At 43.9% G+C, this 21,702-nt stretch overlaps 1 protein-coding gene and 1 long non-coding RNA gene across 6 annotated transcripts in view; one reads left to right on the forward strand and one right to left on the reverse strand.

The window, feature by feature from the left end:
* ZCCHC2 (zinc finger CCHC-type containing 2) overlaps positions 1-21,702 on the forward strand; it is a 42,656-nt gene that overhangs the window by 6,783 nt on the left and 14,171 nt on the right. For both annotated transcript variants that reach the window (XM_053313550.1, XM_053313551.1), the window contains exons 4-10: positions 5,817-5,888; positions 8,378-8,490; positions 9,408-9,502; positions 12,307-12,390; positions 17,748-17,805; positions 18,799-18,931; positions 20,962-21,026. In XM_053313550.1, coding sequence (XP_053169525.1) covers positions 5,817-5,888; positions 8,378-8,490; positions 9,408-9,502; positions 12,307-12,390; positions 17,748-17,805; positions 18,799-18,931; positions 20,962-21,026 — 620 coding nt within the window. The remainder of the gene's footprint in view (positions 1-5,816; positions 5,889-8,377; positions 8,491-9,407; positions 9,503-12,306; positions 12,391-17,747; positions 17,806-18,798; positions 18,932-20,961; positions 21,027-21,702) is intronic.
* The window catches only part of LOC128352963 (uncharacterized), a 62,443-nt gene that overhangs the window by 488 nt on the left and 40,253 nt on the right, over positions 1-21,702 (reverse strand). For all 4 annotated transcript variants that reach the window (XR_008320740.1, XR_008320742.1, XR_008320741.1 and 1 more), the window contains 3 exons: positions 12,301-12,403; positions 9,878-10,092; positions 3,541-3,616 (listed from right to left, as the gene is read on the reverse strand). This is a non-coding gene — a long non-coding RNA (uncharacterized LOC128352963). The remainder of the gene's footprint in view (positions 1-3,540; positions 3,617-9,877; positions 10,093-12,300; positions 12,404-21,702) is intronic.

Genomic DNA, 21,702 nt, shown 5'->3' on the forward strand with positions numbered 1-21,702 from the left:
AGCAGGATCTTCAGAGCATTCTTCTTTCTTGATTTTATTACTCATTTCCCCCCTTACTTTCTATCATTCTCAGTACTTCTACCTGTACGTTCTGTGTTTTGCTTTCCGTACAGTTTGCACACGCACCCACCCCTTGGCCTTGTGGGTCGTTGGGCCAGGAATACCTTATGGCCACAATGGCTAAAGATACTTGTAAAGGTTGCATTGACTGTGCTGCTAAAATCCTCATCTAAGACGGGCACTCTAAGTGCCTTCTGTGCCCTGGGGAAGCACATTGGGTGGAAGTGTGCTCTGTCTGCTTGAGGTCCAGTAAACAGGCTAGCTGCAACAGAGCCTCCCATCTTGGGGCACTCCTGTGGGAGCGGGCCTTCCCAGCAAGCATGTCTGTGGTCAGCGGCAGCCCCCTGACAGCCTCCAGTACTGTGGCCAACCCCAAAACTGTTGGCCCTGAAGCTGCTAAAAGCACAGCTGATGGCGCTGGTACAGACAGCCCCAGTGGGGTCGGAGAACCTGCAGGCTGTAACATCAGTCGAACCCGTCATCGGGTTCAACGGGGCAAGCACTACAGAAGTGCCCCAAGGCCAATGCAAATGGGGAGTCATCCACAAAGAAGTGCCTCAAGAAAAAACGAAAGGTAAAGGAGGTGGAAGCTAGAGTGGAAGGGGTGGAGCAAAAGCCTAAGAAGCATAAGAAAAAAACAGAAGCATGTGATTATCCAGTATCCAGCCTGATTCAGCTGTCACCACTCAAATCAGATTTCTCTGCCTCCTACACCCTATTAGATCCCCCCGCAAGATCCAGATTCCACTTTGGAGGTGCAGGGGGACTTGTCAGTGCCCAAATCTCCAGATTCTCAAGCTTCCTCTAGTGAATCCCCAGAGGGATCTCTTTCATGCACACGGGAGCACAGATAGCATTACCACCCTCTATATAAACATGAGGCGTGCGGGTGTGGGCACTATGGCACGAGACAGGGGCAACCCCTATGAGTACTCTGATGATCAGGAGGATGAAGAGTGGTATAGACAAGGATCTCGCCACAGGGTTTACCATGGATATTATGAACTATATATACCCAGAAGGCCCATACTACCCCAGGCGTAGGGCAAATGGAGATCATGGTCAAGATCACCTCCCAGCCCTAGTTGTGATCGCAAGAGGACTAACAAGAAGTGGAGCTCCACTCTCCCAAAAGCCTTTTGGTGCACAACCCACTGGCTGCCACACCACTGCCGGCCCTGGTGCCTGAACTACTGCTGCCAGCTGAACCGACAAGTGAACAAAGGGTTGGTGGAAGTCATAATGTACCCACTGGCATCTCCAGACACCCCTGAAGGGGAGGGGATAGAGGATGATGTTGAGGAGGAGGCAAATGATCAACCTGAGGAAATCTAGAATGAGTTCAGGGGCTATACAAAGCAACTTTTTTTTCCTGGCCTCCTCACTGGGTCTGAATATCTCACAGCAATCTGCCTAGAACACACCATCTTCGAACTAATCTAGTCACACAATCTGGGTGCAGTGGCCCTGTCTTTGGTCCCAACTTCTTTTTCTCCAGCCTCTAAAAAAAACCTGGAAAGGATGTACAGAATGCAGCAGCAAGACACTCAATATCTAACTAAACACCTAATACCAAATTCAGTCGTCATGGAGTCTGCCCAATCCAGGTTGAAGCCAACGCCTCTTATCGACACATTCTGACAAGGAGGGAAAGAAGCTGGATGCAGTTGGTAGATTTATCTACTCCACTTCTACCTCCTTCTCTGTAATTATCAGGCCTAGATATCAACATTTCATCTTGGAAAAACTAGCCCTATTCCTCAGCCATCTCAAGAGCAAAGGGAAACATCTACCATCCTCCTCCAGGAAGACTTCAGAGTGGCAAAACAGCAGCTACATTCCACACGCCACTGCATCAACGGTGAATCCCAAGCCATGGCTCCACCCCATGTCACTCTCACAGGAAGCACAGAGCTGCGTTGAGGACCTGCCCTTTGATGTTGAGGCCCGTTTCGGCCAACAAACAGACGGTACCCTAGAGAGAGTTCAGAAACTTGGCTTCATGGCCCATTCCATGGGGATATAACATCTCCTCCCTGTTGGCCATAGCCAATATGGACAGTTGGGGTACCAATCTGGATATCAGTCTGTTGACTCCTTTCACCAACATGGCTGGTACCAGCAGCACAGAGCCATCACTGCTACTACACACAAGTATCACTCTGCCTCCAAGCCCAAGCTCACCTATCTGAAGAGGCATGGTGACATGGTCTTCAGGCTAGCCCACCATTACAATGCATGGGCAGTCATTACATACAACACTTGGGTCTTGGTGATAATCCACAATGGCTACAGGATAGAAAGCTTCAAACCCTACCACCTGTTTTGGGTGTGAAACAGCCTCCCCCCACCCCATTTATCATAACAGATTTAGTTCTTCCTGGGGAAAGGAGCTGCCAAGGTTCCTTCAGACTTGCTCAGAGGTTTTTATTCGAGATACGAATCCCAAAGTGGGATTGGGGGGGGGGGGGGTTAAGGCCAATTCTAGATCTCTGAGACGTCAACTCCCTCATGTGCTACCAGTGATTCCATATGGTCATGGTCCCCACCATTCTAATGCCTCCTAACAAAGAACGTCTGGTTTGTGTCTTAGGCACATATTCTCATTTGTCTATCGCTCCTCATCATCGCAAGTATCTCAGATTCTGCGTGGGTGACCGTGCGCACTAAAACAAGGTCCTCCCCTTTTGGACTGGTATCTGCCCCACAAGAAGTGTGCATTGGTGGACAAAGGGCTGGAATTTGTCAAAGGGAGTCCCTTTCCACCAACCCTCCCTAAGGCTGACCATGACAACAGATGCATCGAACTCAGGCTGGGGAGCCCGTTTCAGAAATATCATGGTAGGTCTTGGGCCATGCAGGGAAAAGCGAAGACACACACATTACCTTGAGCTGCTTGCAATTTTTAACACCCTGAGGGCATTCCACTCATGGAACAGGGTCAATTCAGGTAAAGCAACAATCCATTTTGATCCTAACAGACAACACAATGGTCTGGTCCTACTTGAACTGACAAGGAGGCATGACATCTCGGACCTTGATGTGGTCACTTTGACATATGGTCATGGTGCATGCACAGAGGGATCTGGCCTGTCACCATACACATAGAAGGGATTTCCAACACCTTGGCAGATGCTCTCAGCTGTCAGAACAACCAATCCTACTAGTGATCCTTGGACCAGAGAGTACTGACCGAAGCGTTCAACAGATGGGCAACACCCACTATAGATCTCTTCACCATAGCAGCCAATGTGAAGTGCAAACGTTATTGCAGCAGGACAGGGTCAAACCCACGGTCTCTAGGCGATGCTTTTCTCCTTCACTGGGGGTGGGAACTAATGTACAGGTTTCCCCCAATCTCTTTAATCCCAAAGGTCTTCAAAAAACTGGAGAGGGACAAGGCATGTGCACTCTTGGTGACCCAGTGGTGGCTGGGACACCCATGGTTCACCGCCCTCTTGCATGCTTTCCTTCACTTACCTCTGAGTCCTTGACTCCTGACACTGGACCGTGGCCGCAGATTGCACCTGGTCCTGGAATCATTAAGCCTTATAATCTGGAGGATATAAGGGAGATAGAGTTTAGTGACTCTCCCCAAAGAGTCCTGGATGCTTCATGGAAACCATCCTCTTGGAAATGTTATGCGGTGAAGTCGAAGAAACTCTGCACTCAAACCGTTAGCAAAGGACTGTTACCAGAGGTGGCACCATGCCATCTTTGAATACTTGCTAGCACTCAAAGAGGCAGGATGGGCGCATTCCTCATATAAGGTGCACTTAGTCGCCATAGCTGCACACCATAGATCTTCGGGTCTGTTCTCTGACCCAATGGTCAAAAAGGTTTTGAAAGGTTTGTTAAACTTGTTTCCGGCTGCCTCCCATTTGTTGCCCTCCTGGGATTTGCAGTTAGTTCTCACTCACTTGATGTCTTGGCCATTTGAACCAATGGCTACTTGTGACCTTAAGCTGCTGTCTCTCAAAATAGCATTCCTGGTTGCCTTCTTCTCATCTCGAAGGGTCAATGAGTTGAGGGCCCTTCAATGTGATTCTTCCTACCTAATGTTCCACAGGGTAGTACTTTGACCAGACCTTACCTTCTTGCCCAAGGTAGTGATGGAATTTCATATGGCTCAGGAACTGCAATTGCTGGTTTTTGTCACTGACCCCATCTCAGAGACCAGGTGTTACATAATCTGGATGTGCACAGGTCACTGGCATTTTATGGAGACAGGACCAAGCCCAACAGGCTGCCTATTAGTTATGCTGGTCCTTCCATGGGAATGCCTATCTTGGCTCAGAGACTCTGCTTGGGTGTCTGAGACCATTGTCTTGGCGTACCAACTGGCCAAGAAACCACTGCCTTGCCCCATCTGGGCGCACTCCAGCAGGGCCATGGCTACTTCCACAGCATTCTAGACAGGCATTCCTCTGGATGAGGTCTGCAGGGCAGCAACCTGGCCGAGACCATCCATTTTTGTCCACCATTGCGCCTTGGATATTGGATCCCATTCACAGGCAGCATTCAGTGCTTCAGTATGCCAGTCCATTTCTCAATAGGTTACTCCCTCTGTCCAGGTAAGAACAGCTTGCTATGTTCCCAAGTGCGATGCACAGAGACCATGAAGAAGGGCAGGCTTCCTATCTAATACTGTCGTTCTTTGAGTGGTCTTCTGTGCATTCACACTTCCCGCCCTACCTCCCCACAACAGCCTATCTTAGGGTATTTCAGGTCCTTGGTTGCGGCGGTCTCCTACAATGAGGTAGGGTTGGTATGATCTTACAAGGGGAGCTATGTTTCCTGCTTTCCCCCGCTCTCATGCTGAAGCTTTAGAAAGTTCTGGAGCCTGGTCTCTGCACAGGCATGTAATCAAAGTTTGAATGCACAGAAGACTACTCAAAGAACTACAGTTACAGGTACAAAACCTGATCTTCTGATCACTAGCAGGGAAAGCCTTCATTATATTCTGTTTTATGATTAACAATTTAAGAAGCCACAAGCAACACTGAGAGCTGGAGTGCCACTTTCAAAACAGTGCTGGGTTTCTTCATGTTTGTGGATGTGACACCAGTGTCATAGATGGAAGGGGATGAAACTGGTTGACTACCAGGACCAGGCAAAACTTGTGGAATGTGGGCTAACACTGAAATGATAGGGTACTTTCTTTATATTGCAATGCCTTGTATGCGTGTGAGTGAGAATTAAAGCAGGGGCAGGTTTTGACACTCCAGCTGTTATTGAATTACAACTCGCATCATCTCCAGCCACAATAAATTCTGGCTGGGGATGATAGGAATTGTGGTTCAACAGCTGAAGTGTCAAACGTTGCCTACCCCTGTGTTAGAGTAAAGCAGACAGCATCAGAATTCATAGAAGTAAATATATCATAGTACATAGATAAAGCTGGTAAAAATTTAGATATGAAGGCAAAAATGTCTGTATTTTGAAACCCATAACAAAATATTTAGAAAATATCAGCTTAAGTAAAACATCTAAAATATTCTTAGATGGAAACTGATTTTTGTCCACTTTTATAATGTTGAGCTGCAAAAAGTGCTTCATAAATATTTTGGAGAACCTACTGCAGTGTGTCAGAAGTTGTATATTAAAATAAGGAATGAGCCAGCTTCTGAATGGGATCTGGACTTGTCTGTCCTAACTGTCATGTTCCTAAATACAAAAAGCTTTGTTCTTGAATCATAAACTTGTCAATACTAGTTTTGTGAAAGATGCTGTATGGCTATTTCCTTTCCCTTCAGGTCATCTGGTCTGATCATTCTATATCCTGTGTAACAAAAACACACCAGGATCTGCAGGAATTTCTACTAAAAGTAAGTATTCAAAAAGAGTCTGTATTAAAAAGAAAAAGGAAAAAGAAAGCAGGCTGCTGGGTATATTGCTGTAACATAAAGAGGCTGTTCTCACAAGCGAGCAAAACCAGGCTGGGCTCCCTTAGCCCACTTTTGCTCGCTCGTTGAGAACCAGCAAGCTTGAGGGCGAGCCCAGTGGTTTCACAGCGGCAAGCCTGCCTATTTAGCCACCCACTTAAACAAGGTTAGCGGAGCAAGTGCTCCATTAACCTTATTTTTCTGGACACTCGGGTGGGGGAGGGGGTGGAGATCCCAGGAATGCACCACACACTCACATGGTGCATTACTGGGGCTCCGGGGGGTGGAGTGTCATGTGGCAGTGCTTTCCTTCACCCAACCCCACGTGCTGCTGGGCGAGGCACGGGTGGCCCGCAGGAGAGCCACTGCTTGTCTGGACATGTGATCTGCTCGCCCGGCAACAAGTAAGTGATTGTCTGTGGGGAGAGCAGGTCAAACCCGCTCTCCAACCAAACCTCCTCTTCACACTGCTCATGTGAAGTATTGGTTGGAGAATAACTTATTTGCTTGACCTGCAAAGTAGAAATGAAAAGCTAACATGCCACCTTGATTTATAAAACATGGGTGAGCACACACATTTTGTACATAGTGAATTATTGCTTATTTTAGAACATTGATTATTAAGTGTGCCTAGGAAATAGTAATTGCACTTGTATGAGAGACCTACTCCCTTCTATTGCAGCTGTGGTCAGAAACTGCAGAACCCAGTTTTTTTTCTTGATTCAAACGTATAACAATGATGGTAGCTTTTTTGTGGCCCACCCTCTGTTCATGCCAACTCCATCTATGTCGCTATCCCTGCTCACCAATGTGTGATACAAAACACACACCTGCATGCTGCATTGTTCTTGACAAATAGCTTTGGCTGTTTAGCCAGTGTGTAAAGGAGCAAACTAGAGGTACCCTGTTTCCCCGAAAGTAAGACCTAGCAGTAATTTCTGATGTACCGCTAATTGCCCTAGTGCATTTTTTGGGGCTAAAATTAATATAAGACACTGTCTTATTTTCGGGGAAACACGGTACTGGTAAGGGGTGGTGGTGTTGGGAGGGCTTTGGAATGTTATGAAAGGGTTGTCTCTGTATTGAGGGTGTAGGGTTTAAAATGGTGGTAGAGGAGCTTCATGTAATTCTGAGATCAGCTTCCATTTGAGGGCCTATTACTCATTTCTTACATCCAAATTAACTCTTGGTCAGTTGTGACTTTTGGGAAAGATCTAAAAATGTCAATTGTCTTAAAATCATAACTGCAGTGGTGGCTGATGTAATCTTATGGGTTTACACAATCTCTTAATTCTTCTATATATTTACAACTTGAAAAAACTGTTTAAGATATTGAGTCTATTGTCATTAAACCAGTATGATTGATCTTTGTAGGTGATTCCACCTACATGTGAATGTCCTAATACTAGGTACTGAAAGCATGTGAAATGTTCCTTCATAACATGAAATTAAGAATAACTAATGATGGCTTTGTCTTGACCCTTCCTGTTTTAAGAGGATTTTAGATTTATTTACTTACTTACTTATTTATTTAACATATTTACATGTTGCTCAAAACTTGTATCTCTGGGTGGTCTACAATAAAACACAAATTAAAATGTGATATGGGGTGTTAGATATGGCCTATAGACGCGATATGGAGAATATAGACGCGATATGGAGTAATATGCAGGGTCCCTCTGATTAAAAACCTGGTGTGTGAAGTGGCCCTGAAGAAAGAAATATCTGTTTGAGAGCAATTTCATTTCAAATTTAAAAATCTGATTCGCAGACTTTAAAAATGATTTGACACTGTTTCAGTCCTGTCACTGCGGAAAAGTGTTCAGATGTCATGTCCCCGTCCCCCCGCATCTTGCTACCTCCTGGGCTCATGCTCATTAATATTCTGGCTTGTTTAAACTGTGGCTCATGCAAGGTTGGGAACTGGGTTAACTCCGGCTTCCAAACCAAAATGTGAAACCAGTGTGATGATTTTGTATCCTGGTTTGAAAGATAGTTAAACCACATCTACAAGCTTCACACACACCTTTGCAAAGCTGTAGTTTATATAAATGAGGAGAGGAGGCTCAAGCACATCCACATTCAGACTTGACAAACGACCATGGTTTCTTAAAGAATGAACCATGGTGAACGATAGGCTTGCAGGATTCCTCCATGAGAGGAAATCAAAAGCTTCTGCTGCTCACTTTCTGCAAACTACAGTTCAATTTGCAGTATTCAGCCGCAATGGCAAACCAAAACCAGAAGCTTCTGATCTCCCCTCATATGTGAAAGGGCGGGAGGGAGCACATGAGCTCACTGTGTTTTGTTGTTTTGCCTGAATGCAGCTGTAGTACTGCACTAATTAGTTAGAGCTGCTGAGCCCTTCTACATAGGCACTTTGATACACATTATTTTTGTTCCCCAATAACTTGCGCTGCTCCTCTCACCAGCTTCCAAAGGAACTTTCTTCTGAAGCATTTGACAAGACTATTTTAGGAGCACTAAATCAGGGGTTCCAGAAGCAAGAAGAAAGACGACACTCAGACTTGGAACATATGATAAGGTAATGGTCTAAACCAGTGTTCTCTCTAATTTTTTTGTATTGTGTGCAGAATGTTCTGGGTGACAGTTTTGTTCTGGGCGACAGTATCAAGGCAGTGTGCGCGCACGTGCATTCAGAATGGGGCCTTCCTGATTCAACCTGAGCAGAATCTAAAATTACCTGAGCAGACATCAAAAACTTGTGAGCATGTGCACGCTTTAGAGGAAACACTGGTCTAAACAATTAATATAATAGTGTTTACTAAAATTTCCAATTTGCCATGGGGTTACCATGTATCTTTTTAACTAGAGATCCTCAGCTGTAGAAACAGATAAGTGGGAAGTTAATGAGTGCGTAGCTGGTTTTGCATCTCAGATGGTGTTGCCAGACGTCCCTTTTGGTGGGGAGGAAGGGACAGAGATTTTCCATCTCTCACTCTGAAGAGCAGTGTGAAAGAAGGGGGAAATAGCTGTTTAAAAGGTCAAAAACAAAGCAGTGACTCAGCAGAGCATATGCAGCTTATCTATATGCAAGCTTTCATGTTCACATAGACAACAGAAGAGCAGAAAGATAAAGACTGCAGTAATCAAGATGAAAAATGACTTGAGCATAGATCAGAGTTTTTGTCGAGGGGCTAGAGAAAGCTATATTTTTAATGATATGTTAGAGGAGCAGAACAGCTCCACTGATCTTGTTCTGAGTCAAGACTTGGTATTTTAATACAAGCCTAGAATCTCATCCCCCAGTGTTGAATAGAATATGGAGTCAAATTTACAATGCATCTTGTCTGTGCTGAGTTTTTTTCCAGGGACTGATTCACTCATTTGCTATTCTAGTATTGGGTTTGAGTTTTAAAAGAATGTAATGAAAATATCATCTAGCCTCTAATTAATGTTAATTGGACTACTTCTTTAAGCAAAGTTCCTATTTATTTTTAGGCAGCTATTTTCAACTACGTCACAAGCTTTTCTGCAAAATCGGAGAGTGAACAACTTCTTTCAGTCTCTGTCTTCAGAATCTTTGTACACTCACAGTAAGAGATTTGACTAATGATATTTTTGTTCTCAGTTCATATATTCATATCAGCCGCCTGATTTAGGAGTCAGATAAGCAGACACGCTTAGATTTAAGCGACACTTAAATTGGCTTCATTGGAATTTTTAAATGCAAATACTTCACCTTAACTGAGTCATAGGTCAAGTAATATGGATCTTACTTTTAATTCTCCAGTCTGAGAATAGTCACAAAAGCTCAAATGCTGCAATTCTCTTATCCTTAGTTTTAAGAACTGAAGTCCAAACAAATATTGCGTGGAATGTTATGGACATTTACTAAGCCCTTGATCCAGTATAGACACTACAAGATATGTTATGCTCAGTATAAGGCTGGTAATGATGCAGGCACTTACTTGGATCTGGTGCGTGGCTCCAATAAATGTTGTCATATACTTTCTCAGCACAGTTGACAGATCCTTCATGGCTCATGTTCTTAGAGCTTCTCATGTTCAACCTCTCAAATGATGACCCTTGATTACGTTCATACACTCACATTCACACTCCAGCTCATGAAAAAACTCTGATTGCTGCCACATATATACTGAAAGGTTCTTATTATGTTGGCTACCTTAAATGAGAAAAGGAGAACTTTAAATAAAACTATCTTAGCCTCTGGTAATTCATAGTCATTATTATTATTATTTACATTTATATCCCGCTCTTCCTCCAAGGAGCCCAGAGCAGTGTACTACATACTTGAGTTTCTCTTTCACAACAACCCTGTGAAATAGGTTAGGCTGAGAGAATTGACTGGCCCAGAGTCACCCAGCTAGTTTCATGGCTGAATGGGGATTTGAACTCGAGTCTCCCCGGTCCTAGTCCAGCACTCTAACCACTACACCATGCTGGTTCATCTTAAATGAAGGTGTTGCTGGTGATTGATATATTTGAAGCATGCAGTTTACATTTAAGAGAACTTAGAATAATGATGATTGGGAAGTATCTATGTGCACCTGCAGATGGAGTAGTTTTCTCAAATATATGAATATACCAGCATTAGCTCTAAGCTGACGTTTTGAACATCATCCAGAGTTACACTTCTTCCATGTATAGGCTTTCTTAACTTGAATAAAACACAGTGGTTGGCATGCAGGAAAACATGCTATTTCCTGTGCCTTCTAAAAACTATTTCAGGTTCCCCTGAGGATTGAGGAGCCTGCTGCATGGGGTGTCAGTAGAGAGGGAGGGAGCCTCAGAAGCTTGGTGGAAACACCTTCTGCCAATTGAGTAGAGGGGTGTTTACCTGGTTTCCAGGGATGTCCTCTATGTTTGATCCACTGCTATTGCTGAGGGAGGCAAGAGGCACCTTTTAAAAGTAAAGCAGGTCCTTACCGGCATTCCAGGTAGCTTCCTGTTGTGGTGGCACTTCCCCCAGCAGCCCGCATGTGGCGGCGGATGGCTCTGTTCTCCGTATACTGCTTATTTTCTTTTAAAGGTGCCTCTCACTGGCCTTCAAACTACCGAACCAGTTTGCAGTTGGGCCAAACTGGTTCGCGGACTAGTGTTTCAGTCCATATTCTAACCAAACCATGAACCCAGGGGCGTAGCTATAATTGAACGAAAGGGTTCAAAGAACACGGGCCCCCAGCTCCTGAGGGCCCTCCAGCTCCATCCCTCCCTATTTTCTTCATTATCTCCCTCATTCTGAGGGGCCGCCAGAGAGAGGGATGAACACAGGCCCCCTCTCCCCTAGCTATTCCCCTGCATGAACCCTCAGTCTGTGCACACCCCTAGTAGGGAGGAGGGAGTGGGGAAGATAGCCTGTATTATTTATTATGCAAGTGCTCCTTGGGATGCCCCCCATGGGTCAATAAATAAGAATATTTGAAATGAACACTGAATTAAAAGAGAAGGCCTAGCAGAGCTATCCTTCCAGCTAGTTGCCAATTTCAGATCCTAGCTTGGGGAAAGATAACTTGGCTAAAATGATGTGTAGATATTGTCCCACACAATAAATTCCATTTCCTGAAATAGCAGTGAAAAGGGGCTTCGGAGCCAAATTGAGATTGTGTTGCTTTGGATGCCTTTCAAGATGTATTGTGCAATAGATGCAATTTTCTAAGTGTGCCGGTCTCTCCATCACACTGCACCAATAAGGGTTTGTTCTTCTAAAGCAGGCCTGCTCAGTTTAGGCCCCCCAGCTGTTTTTGGACTGCAACTCCCATAATCCCCAGCCACAGTGGCCAATAGCCAGGGATTATGGGAGTTGTAGGCCAACATCTGCAGGAGGGTCTAAGTTGAGCAGCCCTGTTCTAAAGACTTCTAAATGTCAGACTGACTTGCTTGCCATTGTAAAGTTTTGGAGTAGATTAACGCAACACCGATTACCAGTGTTTCAAATTGTGCTCTAATTTCAGGTGGTGACACCTTCAGACATTGAATAGAATGCCGCTTAGTTCATCTGCTATACCTTTGAAGGGTGTGTGCATGCCAATACAATGCTTTTTAGGCATAATCTCAAACTACCTAATATGCATAGCTTAGTCTTCAGTTTGCTTCCCCTTGAGAATCAAGATTGTCCTGGTTTTTGAGGAAACCTGGCTACAAACAAAATGTCATGTATTTGTTAGCTGTCCTTGTTATTGATGATATTCAGCTCACTAGTTCACATCTTTATTTAATATATGGAAGTAGTTTCACCTGTGACTACTTAATCTACATGTCCAATTCCTTGCACAGACCACTAGTTGCTTTCCATAGTTCTTTGCAGATCTAGCTTTATAACTTTTAATTGAGCCTTTATAATGTCTTTTTGAAGTTGATCAATTATTATTACCTTCAGATAGCCTTCAGTCCTCCCTGAAGACATCTAAGACTCCAGAGCATTTCAAGGAGGACAGCTCGGAGGCTTCAAGTCAGGAAGAAGGTAACCATGCATTCTAAAATTAAACAGTGTTTATTAATGACAAGTTTTAACCAGATAAAGTTTTGGGCTATCATAATATTATTACTCTTATGAAAGTACTAAAGGCTGGAGGTGAAAATTATTGGAGGGTAGGTTGAGGAGGGTGTTGGCTATAGAAGGATTCCACTTCTGTGACCATTTGTCTATGGGGTGCTGCAAAGGTCTCTCTTCCAGAATAACCTCTGAGTTAACTGAAGTGTTACCTTTTATTCTTACTGTCTTCCCATAAACCTGCCAAAGGAGGATAACATTTCATGCATTTGAAGTGGACAAAAACTTATGCCACAATAAATTTGTTAGAATTTAAGGTTTTTCAAGACCTTTTGTTGTGTTTAGGCTCTTATTTTCTCCCATGCTATTTTAACATTAACATGAAACGACTGGGTCAAGTTCACGTATTTGGGATGTGATATTGTCAGTATACATGTAGCTCCATTTCTCAATTTCTATCAAGGCCTGGAACGGCAGTTGAATTTCTGAGCCAGTGTTGGGGCTCTGTAATGGTTGAGAGCAAATAAACAAATTTAATCAGTACTAGCTGGGCCAGGCGCAGAGCATCTGCATCTCTAGTTTGCCGCAGCCTCCATTTTTCTTCCCCCACCGACTGGCCACTTGCCCACATCCGTTATCGTTTGCTCCCATCACTGGTCTCCCCCCCCCCCCGCCATTTTAATCGAATAAATAATAAATAAAAGTCAAATAAATAATAATCAAATAAATAATAAATAAAAAATTCTTCCTGTCCGTCACTGTTTTCTTTCTCAGTGGCTGGTCACCCTCCCACCCCAACTTCTCCCACCTGCTGGCTGGCTGCCCATCCCCATTGCTGGTTTCTTCTCCTGCTCGCTGGCTGCCCACCCCCCTGCCTACACCCCCCCGTCACCAGTATCTCCCCCAGCCAGCCCATTCATCCCTGTCGCTATCCAGCTGCTGAACTCTCGCGATTGCTGCCACACATGGGATTAGCAACGGGCACGTTTAAGAAGATAAGGTGAAGCCCATAATGGTTGGGGATTGAGCAACTCTAAGGGTAAATGTATGACTCTTCTTGGTGGGGTTGCATTCCCTCTTAAGTCCTGAGTTCACAATCTAGGAATTTTGTTGGATCCAGTACCGTTCCTGGAAACCTAGGTGGTAGTGGTGCCTGCAGCACCTTCTGCCAGCTTTATTGATAACACAAGCTACATACTTTCCAGCGGGGGAAAGACTGTTGTTCATACCCTGGCCTGAGAGTTTTCATGCATTCTGGTATTGCTTTTGAAAACTGTTCTGCAATAACTGTTCCAAAACATGTCAAAGTGTAGAGGCAGTGTAGTGGTGTTTAGTGTGTTGGAATAAAAGTGGGGAGTTCAAGTCTTCACTCTGCCATTAAGCCAGGCATGCACAATATAAGGCCTGGTGATCAGATTGGGCCTGTAAGTAGGAAAATGTTGCAGCAACAGCACCCCAGAGAGGCAGAGGGGTCACTCTTTGGGTCTTCTTCTCCAAAAGAAGAGGGAACTCTTCTCTGTCCTCTCTAAAACTCTTTTAGCACCCTCCTATGCATGTTTACTCAGAAATATTACCACAATGGTCCCAGTGAGGTTTACATCCTAAGTAAGCATGTCTAGGATTGCAATCTGAACGTAATAGTGATTTAGGGAGAGGACTTGCCATTTGTTTGGGGCTGGCATGCACTGCGGGTGCTTGCTAGCAGGGCCTATTTTCTGACCACTATTTTCCTTTAAAGCTGTGGGTCCCTTGATGGGGGTGGGGGAGATATCCACTAGGGATGTGCACGAAACACGTTTTGCTTCTCATTCCAAGCTTGAAATGAATAGCAAAATCCTCGAATCTATTCATCGAAACAGCGGACAAAGACGGCTGTTTTGACTAATCGGCCAGCTTGGGCAGCTTTAAAAGGGACTTAGACAAATTCATGCTACTAGTCTGGTGGCTGTGGGCCACCTCCAGCCTCAGAGGCAAGATGCCTCTCAATATCAGTTGCAGGGGAGCAACAGCAAGAGAGAGGGAATGCCCTCACCTCTTGCCTGTGGGCTTCCCAGAGGCATCTGGTGGGCCACTGTGTGAAACAGGATGTGGGACTAGACAGGCCTTGGGCCTATCCAGGCTGTTCTTAAGTTCAACCTTGAAACACTTGAGATGTTTTGAGTGTTTCAAGTGTCATTTTGAGGCCTGTTTTTCCAGGGAGAGCTGGTCTACTGATTGTGGTCGGCAGGTGGACCAGACCTCCGAGGTGGTCAGACGGGCTAAGTGTTGGTCTCCCTGCCAACCCCAATTGGTAGTCCAGCTACCCCCAGAAAAACAGCCCTGGGGCATTTGAGTTGTGCGACCCTGTATTAAGCCTACTGAGTGACCTTGGACCAGTCACTACCTCTGAACCTGAGCTACCTCACAGGACTGTTAGGATAAAAGGTGGTTTGGTGGAAGAACCATGTATGAACTCCTTGAAGGAAGTGCAGGATAAACAGTAAAGAAGGGTCTGCCACATGGAACATATTTTACACCAATTTCGCTGGTTGCTGGTTGGTTTCTGATAGTCCTTCTTAACCCTTGTTTATTCTTAGAAAGGCTTCAGTTTGAGACCTGCTGTGATTAACTGGAGCCGGTCCTTTGGATTTCTGAGACAAGGGCAAAGCCTGGCCCTATCTAAATGCTATATAATCTTTGTCAGATACAGGAAGATGTTTGTATTCGTGCACCAGCAGTGTTTTGAAAACGTTGATGCTAAGACGTTGATACCTTTCTTTAAAGATGCAACTGGTGACGTAAATATGAAAAAAGGCACAGCCAGAATGATGGATAGTTACCATGATAACAGAGATATAGCCATTGACCAGCAAAAGGAAGTTTATTGGGTTCTTAAGCTTGCTGGGACTAGAAATGTGCCCGAACCAGTTTGGGCACCAGCATTCGAACTGGTTGGTGGAGCAGGCGTCAGTTCCTTTAAAAAGCAGGCCTTTACCTGCTCTTCTGCCGCCTCACCGCTTTTCCAGGCGCAGCACTCTGTTGAAAAGGCCGTGCACGGCTGCAGGCCAACGCATATCAACCATGTGCACACCAAGGCTGTGTGCAGGCTGCTGGGAGCAGTTCTGCAGCCACGCGCAGCCTTTTGAACAGCGAGCTCTGTGACTGGAAAAGTGGTGGGGTGGTGGAAGAGGAGGTAAGGTCCTGCTTACCTGCTTTTTAAAGGAACCGATCCCCGCCCCACTTGTGGCTGCATGAGTCATTTGTGCACATCCCTAACTGGGACCTAATTAAGTCCTCCTGCCTCTTAAACAAAATTGAGTGGGAAAGTGGGGAAAATATTAGTTCTATCTTTGTCTTGCTTCCAGTCAATGGGGAAAAAGTCATCAGAAACCCTGGAGTTTTTGCTTGAAGATTACCCCACCCTCTTTTTCACCTTTCTTTTCTCCTTTCCTCCCCCCCCCCAGCTTACTGCTTTCATCCTCAAACCTCTCTTTTACGTTCCATCTTTCTGTTTTTGTGTTTTATTCATAGATAATTTACAGTGCTTAAATAAGTGTTACAGGTCATAAGAAGGAGAGCGCTAGTTGCTATTCTGCATGTACCCCCGGCCTATATATTGTGCCCATAAAATCTCTATTTGCTTTAATAAGATTAGTGAGTTGATATTCTTTGAGTCTGGGTGTTTGTGTTCCTTACTGGTTCAACAATTTGCTAAAAAATTAAACCAAATAACCAGGTTAACAGTTTCCAGGACCAATTCAAAGTGCCATTTTGACTATTGAACTCAACGATCTGGTACTATGATTATTGCTTCCTTCCACAGAAGTTTCAGATCCCTTTAGGCCCTGCTCATCCTTTATCTCCCCTTCACCCCCCACAATATGCTGGGCTCTGTCACTAATAGAGTTTAGGTGGTAGGTTAAGACCTTACTATTTCGGAGGGCATTTTGGACTGCAGAGAACAAATTGCCCCATGGCTTTAATGTGTTGTTGCTTTCATGATGCCATGTGTTTCAGAGGTGTAGCTACAAATTGGGGTGAGTGTGTGGGACAAAAGTCCTTGGGCCCCTAAGGAAGAGACCTACTGGTTGGGTGACAGCTTGCTTTTTGCTCTCTCACAGCTCTCTGTGAGGGAGGAGGACAGGGGCCCATCTTACTTTTTGTCCCAGGGCCCGCTCCAGCCTTGCTGTACCCCTGATGTATTTAAGTATATAGTTCCACTTTATGGCTTGTAAAGGTGGAAAGACTGAATATAAATATTTTACGTAAATGAATAGGGATTGGCAAAGCAATTTGCCATTGACTGGTCTGAATCAAGGTGGATTTGATTTAAATCAAATCGATTTAAATCACTAGTCAGTAAGACTAGATTTAAATCATGTTTTTTTACATAAGGACTCATTCTTGCTGGTATAATCCTAATATTTACAACCAGATGAAGGTTTCATTTTTGGTCCTCTTCTAGATCAAACAATTGCCCAAAATAATCTTACAGAAACCTCTTGAAGAGCATGACCTTGTGAATGGATTAATGGAATTCATTTACCAAAAAATTTAAACCTTACATATATACAGCCTCATGCTACATAATTAAAAACTAAACCTTATTTTTCATGATGAATGCCTTTGGAATATAATGTATCTTAAATAGAAAACTAGATAGATTTTTTCCCCTCAAAAAGCATTTTATTTTTTTAAAAAATCTGATTTAAATTTTTAAAAACCTATTTAAATAAAATCTGATTTTTTTTTTAAATCATTGATTTTTATCCACCCTGGTCTGAAGGCAGATAGTGTCTCTTCCCAAACTCTGCAGACTGAGAGGTTAAAGCAGTTTGGAATAAACTAGCTATAAAATTAGGTGCAATCATTAATGATCATTTTTAAAAATAAACATAACAGATTTGTAACTATGTTTATATTTGGTCTTTGCCTTGAGAGGCCAGCTGGAAGGGAGAGGTGTATTTGCCTTCCTTTGAAAAGCTTAAAAGTGACCTAAGATAAATATCTCCTTATGGCAGAAGGGATGGTGCCACAGAGAAATTCTATTCTAGGCCCTAACATTTCTGCTCGGTGGTACATAAATCAAGGCTTGAGTCTGCTGATCTTGATGTACTGAAGTTTCATAAGGCAGATAGCACCCCTTAGATATACTAAATCTAGGCCAACATCAGGTTTTATAGATGGCCACTTTGGGTTCAAGTGAAATAATATAGATCAAATGTGTTAAAGTAGTACACTGAGGTAATCTTTTGATGTGCTATAATCCTGTTAATACTTAATTCAGAATGGAAGACTTTCTGATTAACTACAGTTAATTTCATCAGTACTTGTTTTTCCCCATCCAGAAATGATACAGCACACAACAATTCATAAGAAACATAATGGAAAATGTCCTGTTGCCAAGTAGGTGTTAAATGCTTGCAGTTTGTTCATTTTCTTATTTAAACTAAGCCATAGGATGCTTGCTTGATTCTTGGGGGTGTGGGGGGGGATAGAATTCCTTTCTCAAGCTATTAACCTAGGAGGCATCATTTGGATGGGAGGAGTTAGTGTAGAATTTACAGGAACATGGACAGAAAGTCCTGGTTTGCAGTGTAGTGCTTGAACTACACTCCTTGGTGATCTTGGCAGTGGAAACTACATTAATCTTAACTCTACATTTTTGGACTGTCAGGAGAATGGGAATTGGTGCACCTAAGAACTATTGAGTTGCCAGGATTGTAAATGCAAATCTTTAAGAGCTTTGCATTTTAACTTATGCATCTGTCCTCTGGCTTCTTGAAAAGTGTATTGGTTTGAAAGTATTGAACATAGACATTCTGAAGAACAACCAACCTGAACAAGTGTTGGAAAGGAACTCTTGAATAAATCATGTTACCACAGCTTTGCAAATTCTGAATGGTTGCCTGAAGACTCAGAGAGCATGTGCTGCATGTCTCACTAACTTTCAACTTACCCATGTACCCACCATCTTCTTTTTAGTATTGCAGCAGGGTGTGGCAGGCCATGTTAGCTTGACTGAAGTGCTCTTTCAAGAGGTAAATGCTGCACATGTGTGCTAACCTAGCTTTTTAACAGAAACAATGTGCTGCTATCTACTTACAAGATGGCTATAGTTTTAACAGACTTGGGACAACATAATAGTGCTGAGGGAGACAAGATCAGGTGGATAGACAAATGCAATTGCTAATTGTCCCAAGTGAATAGATTAGGGGCATTGTACTAGAGGAGTCTATGTATAGAAATATGCTCTACTTTGAAAACTTTAGCAGGTTCCAAATTAGAGCATCTTCCCTGTATGGGGAAAGCACATTTTTTGGATTTTAAGATTATACAGGGAAATAGAGGTACCTTCACAAAAGCTATCACAGAATCTTTGCATCTTTTTATTAACAGCACAATTAATACTAAATGTTCATCACTGGATGACTTTGATATAACGCATTCGGAACACAATGGCATGGCAGACTGGAGAAGAAAAAGCTGTGCAGTTCAGCAGCATCCAGAACATTGTACATTACTTGATCAGGTATTTTTTCCCCATGGTAGACATTCAAAACATGTGTTACTTATTGATGGCTCATCCTCTTATTAATAGCCATGAGCACTTCAAAGTCTACGCAAATTCAATAACTGATTTGGGATCATGGGCTTCAATTTTAATTTTACTCTTTGCTCTTCACAATTTAAGGGATTGCAGACTTTGTGGGTTTTATTGGTTGGGTTCTTGGCCACTTCATGGGGGGAAATGAGTAGAGTGTGGTTAGAGGAAGACAGGGCACTTGAAGTGAAAACATGCCCCAAAGATTCCTGGAGCACTTACACTTTCTTTGGGGAACACTGCCTGCTAGTTTAGAAGCAGCATGTGAGTCTTATGTATTGCTAAAACATGTTGACCTTGTTAACTGTGTGTGTACAGTCATCCCTTGCCAACCACGGTTTTGCCAACAGTTATACTCCACGGTTTGGAGTATATGCGAATAGGAAACGGTGCAAGGTCCCTTGCTGTCCCTTGCCAATTTAAAATGCTTTGAGTGATTTTGCCGGTGGGGGGGGGGGGGTCCAAAAATTTCCAGAGGTTTGATCTGCTCATTCTTCTTGGTGACTCTTGGCGATATTACAGGATTTTTTGTGATTTTCTTTAGCATTTTGGGAATGTATTTTCCTTTATTTTTAGGGGTTTTTTTCAGTCGTGGTTCCCCTAATGCCCTGTTTTCTATAGACCTTCATGCCTTGCCAACCGTGAATTTGCCAACGGCGAGGTTTTGCCAGAATGAAACCCTAGCAGTCAGCGAGGGATAACTGTACACAGGTTGCACATGCACTGAATGTAAAGTGCTAATAGGACTTGTGAAAAGGTTTCAGTATAGGTTATTTGGAAACATTAGCATTGCTCTGAAAACATAGGCTCGGTTCATACAAACAAATATCTAGGGAGCATGCTGGGGCACTGCCAGGCTTGCAGTTGATGGCATTCATGCAGAGGTGCCAGTTGTGAGAACAGATACTGCTCTGTGGGGACTCATTGCTGCCATGATTTACATAATTGCCTTCAAGCAGGGTCACTGCAAAAGCACAGCTGCATTGCAAGCAGCTTCTGAATGTTCATGAGGTGCTTGTATGGGGGCTAAATGTAGAATAAACTGTATTAAATATAAAGCCTTGACACATTTTCCTTGGCTCTAGGAGCCGGTCCAAAAATTTAGGAAACAGACAATATACGTTTGACAAGATTACCGGACTTAGTGATGGTTATCGGGGGAGGGTGAATGGACTTCTCTCTGTCCCCTTTTCCGGTAACATACTTTGAACAGAAATAGGGCTGCTTAGGTTAGATAAATATTTTATTCAACTGCTACTACCATGAGTCACCTTAAGTGGCGCAGCGGGGAAATGTTTGACTAACAACCAGAAGATTGCCGGTTTGAATCCCCGCTGGTACTATATCAGGCAGCAGCGATATAGGAAGATGCTGAAAGGCACCATCGCATACTAGATGGGAGGAGGCAATGGTAAACCCCTCCTGTATTCTACCAAAGAAAACCACAGGGCTCTGTGGGCACCATGAGTCAAAATCGACACAACACAAATCATATATTAGTCCTGAACTATACTATTTCTTAGTATCTACAGAAACCTTCTTGTTTTGCTGAAAGAATGACCTGCATACAACTATGTATTAATAGTTAATGTTAATAACTTTAACTATTAACATTAACTATTTATTAATAACTATGTATTAAACAAGTGCAGTCTATGTGGTTAGTGGGGGTACTAAGCAATGGATTTGTCTGCATTCTCTGTGTGGTGTTGGTATGACTGATGATCACATACAGTGTTTGAATTACTTGCCTCACTTACTATGCAGGTACACAGACTGGTAGTGTTAAACTCAGCCTAGTTGGAAACAGCAAGGTGAATTTCAAGGGCTGCATAGTGGGGAAAAGGGTTACAGGTAGTTGAGTTAATGAACTTCTTCTGTTCAGTGTTCAATATAAGTGCAAATGTAGAGCTTGCTTAGCTTCTGAGGTAGAAGACTTCTACTCTTTTGTTGTCTAGCATACAGGAGAAAAGAGGAGCTTGCCTATAATAAGCAAGAAGAAAGGAAAGCTGCAGTCTGAAAAGTAAGCATTAACTTCACTTATAAAAGAAATTTCAATATTGCTTGTGCATTTAGCAAAAGTGGTGGTTAGTTGGATCCATTCTGGTCTGGTTCCGGGCCTGAAACTGCCTTTGTTACCCTGAGGGATGACCTGTGCTGGTAGATAGATGAGGGAGCACAACGCTTCTGATTCTCCTGCACCCCTCAGCCGCTTTCCGTACCATCAACCATAGTATAAGGGAGTGCACAGAACCATGCAGGGGAGGGTCGAAGGCGGTGGGGGTGCTGTTTTAAGAGCGGGGGAGGGTGCACTTACCCTCCCCGCCGCTTCCCCCCCTCCAGCATCCGTTTTTCCGAAGCCCATCGGGACAGCAGCGTACCTCCCTGCCCCCATTGTCCCAATGTGATCAAAAGTCTCCGGTGCGCCTGCACATGCACACACATGTTGGCGCGCACAGACACATTGGAGACTTCCTGTCATATCTGGACAACGGGGCGGCACGGAGGTTTGCTGCCGCCCCTACGGGCTTTGAAAAAACGGACGCCGGCGGTGGGAAGGATAAGTGCACCCTCCCCCGCTCTTAAAGTTAGACACACACCCCGCTGCCAAACTGGTTCCGTGCACATCCCTACCATACTATTTGGGATGATGTGTGGAGGTGGGACTGGGAGGCACTGTCTTGTTGTAGTTCTGGTCC

This window comes from Hemicordylus capensis, chromosome 4 (assembly GCF_027244095.1).
Source record: "Hemicordylus capensis ecotype Gifberg chromosome 4, rHemCap1.1.pri, whole genome shotgun sequence".
Lineage (NCBI taxonomy): Eukaryota > Metazoa > Chordata > Lepidosauria > Squamata > Cordylidae > Hemicordylus > Hemicordylus capensis.